General features: G+C 35.0%; 1 protein-coding gene across 1 annotated transcript in view; it reads right to left on the bottom strand.

The window, feature by feature from the left end:
• Positions 1-6000, bottom strand: part of LOC135196168 (NBAS subunit of NRZ tethering complex-like) — a 668624-nt gene that overhangs the window by 655312 nt on the left and 7312 nt on the right. Inside the window, exon 2 of the mRNA XM_064222745.1 lies at positions 1002-1213. Within this exon, the coding sequence (XP_064078815.1) occupies positions 1002-1015 (14 nt within the window). The 5' untranslated portion in view covers positions 1016-1213. The remainder of the gene's footprint in view (positions 1-1001; positions 1214-6000) is intronic.

The following is a 6000-nucleotide window of genomic DNA, read 5'->3' as shown; positions in this document are numbered from 1 at the left end:
AGAGTAGAGGCGCGACCCGAGAATAGCTGAACAATGAGTTTCTATGGGTGGTGCGAGATAAAACTGCTTAGTTAGACAAGTCAATGCACGACAGTTTATGAACTCTTCTCAAAGTGCCTTTGTGAAACTGGATGCAACTAGAATTGTGAGGCGCTAATGAACTGTGCGTTCGTATGTGCGTGTGCGCCTATTTCTGTTAATAATGTTGAATACCCAAGTCTATGGGGGATTTTGATAGAGGCGTCTTCGAGAGAAAGGCAAGATGCCGTGGCGCTCGCCGGGAGTTTTTTATTGAGTGTGCGAAATAGTCCGGTTGCTTGGGTGAGTGTTAAGATTACTTTAGCCAAGTTAATTACTTTAGCCAAAGAGCGGCTTGTTGTCTGTTTGACATTTTTAAGAATATCCAATCTTTAACCTATGATTGTTAAACTTGTGTGTGTACTTACCGGGATGTGTTCTGTGTCTTTGAAACAGACGGTTCTGGCAGAACTGGCAATGGGACCGACAGAGAGTTCCCAGAGGGGTGTAGACTTTTTGGTGACTTCCATTACTATTAGACATTTTACTGTTCGGGGTTTTTTGAGTTAGTCTGTAAGACTTGATTATTTGATTGATTAATTATTTATTCATTGTTAATAAATGTTAATGTTATGATGCGACACTCTCATTTTCATTACCTGTTAGAATGGGGAGAGAGAGGTGTCAGTGCTAGAGAGAGAGAGAGAGATTGCTTAGAGAGAGAGAGAGAGAGAGAGAGAGGCTGTGTGTAATACTGTGTGTTGGTTTGCCTGACGTTCGTGCTACACGCTTACCTAATGAATAATGCGGGAATCTCCCCATTACATATATAGTACAGCAGTCATACTAATAATTCAAAGCTTAAACTAACATTAACACAAGTAACAACACCCAATGGAAAATCTCCTACAGTTACAAATACTGCATCATAAAATGTCAATATATTCTCTTGCAGAGCACAACATAACGAATTAGATACCTACAATGCTAGTTCCATGGCTTCATCAGCATGATTTTCTGAGGAATTACAGTACTGTGTAGCTGCTGTTATGACCAACTTCACAGCTTGAGCAAAAGGTACTAGTTGCAAATATGGGTTATGGACTGGTGATCTGTCAGTTCTTGTCTCTAGAAGTTCTCCAGTAAATCGGATATTTTCAGGGATTCCAGAACATAACAGAGCCTCAGTGAGTGTCTGAAAAAGTAGTAATAAATTACAATGCAAATAAAACTGCATAATTATGATATGTATTACTTTTAGTATTCTTCAAGAGATAGTTAAAAACTGTAGTAGTATAGGTTGTCACTTGAAAAAATATAAACAAGTAATAAAAACGTGTACAAAATTTTAGGCAAAATAGCTTCAAGAACAGTAGAAATTCATTTTGGACCTGAACATCAAAATAAAAAAATATGCACTATAACCTTAAGCCTTAGGAGCCAGGGTAATATATCGATATACCACAGCATAGCATGTCGGCAAAACTTTAAGGCCGGCAATTCACGAAAAAAAATGCATCCATTGGAAGAGGAAGATATGCAAATGCACATGGTGAAAGAAAAACATTCTAAAAAATTTTCCCTAGCTTCCACAAGAAGTTGAAAATGTTTACAACCCTTTGTGGGGCCTCTTTTACAAGAAAATCATAAATTTTACCAAATTATATGTTTTTTCTCATAAATAATTTTATTCTATTCTATAAAAACATAATTACAGCTCACACAATATCAAAACAGATAAGAAATAAAATCAGTAAAAAAATCTTAACATATTTGTTGAAAAATATTTACCTACATAAATTTACCGAGAATGAAGATTCAGTAACTTTATTTGTACATTCTTTGCACTTTTCATTGCAAAATTACATTTACAACTGACATACCATTGTAAAAGACAAGAACAAAACCCAACAGCTACCACTTGGCATATTTATGAGCAAATTTACAAAAAGACATCATGTGAGAGAGAGACGCAGTACATTCTCCATTCAACTCAGAAGCAGAACTGAAGTCCTGAGATTCCAGACTCGCGATATTAGCTAGAGTAAAAGTTGCCATTAGTGAATTTATGGGCTATAAAAGTATTGGCACCTCTTTCCCGCCCAATTCTTCCAAAATCGATGGCACTTAATAATGTTTATTGACAGGATCAATCAGTCCACCACCCCAAAGCTGTTATGTATTACTACTCGCAAGGATCAATCTGTCCATTAACCCTCTTACACCGGAGCGGTAAATAAAAAATTGTCTCCCGTGTGCCGGAGGGGTTTCGGAGTGAGCGCGGAAGCGGAAAAAATATTTTTGTCAAAAAATCACAGCGCGCTTAGTTTTCAAGATTAAGAGTTCATTTTTGGCTCCTGTTTTTGTCATTGCCTGAAGTTTAGTATGCAACCATCAGAAATGAAAAAAATTATCATTATCATATATAAATAATGCGATATATGATAACGCAAAAACGAAATTTCATATATAATTGTATTAAAATCGCGCTGTGCGAAAAACGATTAAAGGTAACAAGTTACTTTTTTTTCGTTGTAATGGACACTAAATTGCGATCATTTTGGTATATAACACATTGTAAAACGATAAAAGTAACACAGAGAAAATATTATCACAAAATTATGCATGAATTCGTAACGTGCAGACGTAAACAAATATTTTTTTCAAAAATTCACCATAAATCTAAATATTATCCTAGAGACTTCCAATTTCTTTCAAAATGAAGACAAATGATTGAATATTACTATACTGTAAGAGCATTAGCTTACAATTGCAGTTTTCGACCATATCTGACGAGTTAAAGTTGACCGAAATGTCGAATTTTTTTTATATATATTTTTTTTTATATGCAATTTATTTCGGTAAATAAAAAGCTACAACCTTCAAATATTTTTTTTTTTTGTTTTATTCTACATGAAATTGCGCACATTTTCATATATAAAAAAACTCTATGAAAATGCCTAATATGGAAACAGAGCAAATATTCCGAGAATGGGACGTACGTATTTCGGAGATTTGTGGCGGAGAATCCGCGCGCGGAGGGAAGGAAAGAGTTTTTTTTAAATTCACCATAAATCTAAAATATATTTTGCTAGAGACTTTGAATTTGTTTCAGATGAAAATAAATGACTGAATATTACTAGATTGTAAGAGTAGCTTACTATTGCCTTTTTTTACCATTTCGGTAGAGTCAAAGTTGACGTAACGTGGTTTTTTTTTCTATTTATCGTGATTTATAGGCAAATATTTCAAAAATGAGAATTTAAAATGGTGCAAACATTACCACAATCGCACGTATGATTTTTTCGGAAGCGTTACCGCGCGGACGTAAAGAAAATGTTATTTTTTTCATAAATTCACCATAAATCGAAATATTGTGCTAGAGACTTCCAATTTGTTTCAAAATGAAGGTAAATGCTTTAATATTACTAGAATATAAGCGTTTTAGCTTACAATTGCATTTTTTGACCATTTCGGTAAGAAGGTCAAAGTGACCGAAGGTTGAAATTTTTGCAATTATCGTTTATTTATAATGAAAATATCTCAAACTGATAAAAAAGCTACAACCCATGGGTTGTTTTTAGTTGTATTGTGCATGAAATTGCGCACATTTCCATATATAAAACTTTATATAACAGCTAATTTTAAAATGGTGCAAACATTACTACAATCACATGTATGATTTTTTTCGGAAGAGTTACCGCGCGGACGTAAGGAAAAAGTTTTTTCATAAATTCACATAAAATCGGAAATATTTGTGCTAGAGACTTCCAATTAGTTGCCATATTAGGTAATGAGTGAATATTAGCTTACAATTGCGTTTTTCGACCATTTCGGTAGAGTCAAAGTTGACCGAAGGTTGAAATTTTGGCAATTATCGTTATTTATAAGAAAATATCTCAAAACTGATAAAAGCTGCAATCATGAGTATTTTATTGTTGTATTCTACATAAAAATGCGCACATTTTCATATATATCTTTATGTAACGGCTATATACAATGGTACAAAAATTATGTCAAAGTGACGAAATAATTTCCGAAGATGTGTCACAGATACTTTTTAGTGCGGCAGAAAAGAAATTCGCGCTTGCGCGCCTGCGTAACGATTGTAACAAACAACACCTTGATCCGTGAACTCCCAGCATCCCCCAAGGCGCGTGATTCAAAAGTTTTAGGCTGGTAGGCCTATAAGTATTTTGCCGCGAATTTTAAAAAAAACTTTTGTAAGTCGACGTAAAATACGTCCAGTCGGCACACGGGAGACAAAAAATGTAGACGTAAAATACGTCCAGTCGGCGTAAGAGGGTTAAGGGTTAAACAGTAATCTAAAAAATTTAATTTAATCGGGGACTGTAAAAAATTTTAATTAACCCTGACAGAACTTTCCAGCTAAACAGAGGGAGACATTGGACATGAAGAACAAAATGACAACTAACTCCAAACTTACAATACTATAAGGTTTTTAAAACAGATTTTTTTTTATAGTGTAGTCACTGTTTCGTCCTCAAAGGATTTACCCTCCATCGTGTGTGCCCCTATGGTGATCAGACTAATATCAAAGAAATATCTTTCAGCCTGGTCTTGTAGCTGGGTATTATGCCATAATGATAAACACTATGATAAGTGATAAAGTATAATGGACCCAAAGATAAGAAGGCATTTTATATTGTCTTCAGCGAAGCTATACCCAGTTTCCCACGTCAAAACCTGTAGAAGAGACTATTGCGCATGTGCATCGGCCATCTTGTTTTATGATTGGGCCGGTTAAAAGACCAAGATCCATTTACTCCTCTGGTCAACACAGACATAGGCCTATTCAGCCAGTGCTCCTCCGTATTGAGAAATTATTTTTTCTTCAAGATTATTCACCAGGAATCATGGCATCCCAGAAAATTGAAAGTTAAGTGCTTATTTTTAAGAATTAATGGAGACATTTAGGGTATAAACTGTAAAACAAAATTTTTTGTGAATATGAAAACTCTTTTTGTTTGGCCGTCCCTTGTTTGAAGGGCACTTGGTCGGTGTGATACACGATCCAAGCTAGCCTTCTTTATGAAAGCATGAATTGTTTTGAACAAATTTTGTCATTCTTTTTGGAATTTTTTTTTTTTTACTAAAGAACTACGCCACGATACATTATTAATTTAATTAATCTTTTCAGATAACAATGTCTACAATTTCCTAGGCATTAGCCTACATGAGCTATTAGGGTAGTCAGTTCAGGACAAATAATTTTAAACTAGGATAGCCATTATCAGTAACCTGTAACCTAAGATTATATATCTTAAAGGCGATTCAAATAATCCTAAGTAGTGACCTAATATTTCAGTGGTAAGTGCCTAGAAGTAGATAAACAGGCTACACCATTTTAATTTTATTTGACATAAATATTTAGCATGACCAAAATAAACCAAGCTAGGTAATTCTTAGGGTTAGGTAGTAAACCCTTACTAACAATTGGTTTGAATTGTTAGCCTAGAATATGTATCCTAAGGCTAGACTATAATTGGCGACAGGTGCCAAGTGGGATAGTAGTCTAAACTTGGGGCTACATTTTAAGCGGTGGTTTTTTAAATAACATGTAATATTGAATGTTGAGTACATCATTGGTCTTCTTCAGAAATGTATCATTCGAAGAGGTCGCTGAATGTACTGGTTGGCCATCAGAGTCAGTGTTCTTTGGGTGGTCATCAGAGTTAGTATTCTTAAAACACTACTGCCATGAGCTGGAACAAGTTCAACTGCACTTTGTATTAGTAGGTGGTTTGTTTAGTCCTGATCCCATAGGCGCCACAGCAGAAAACCAGGGGTCTCTCTAACGGGTGGGTTTGTTGACTATCGCTGGGGAAGGTGCGTCAAGATTGCAACCATACCCAGCATGCTTAGGTAAATCACCAGAACTTTAAATGAAAAGTATATCTTATTTATTAGTTTCGTTATCTTTCTTTTACTGAAACTAGTGGCTTGACATTGGCCCTGAGA

The sequence above is a fragment of the Macrobrachium nipponense genome, chromosome 17 (assembly GCF_015104395.2).
Source record: "Macrobrachium nipponense isolate FS-2020 chromosome 17, ASM1510439v2, whole genome shotgun sequence".
Taxonomy (NCBI): Eukaryota; Metazoa; Arthropoda; class Malacostraca; order Decapoda; family Palaemonidae; genus Macrobrachium; species Macrobrachium nipponense.
Note: the sequence above shows the minus strand (reverse complement) of the source record. Positions and strands in the feature narration are given on the sequence as shown.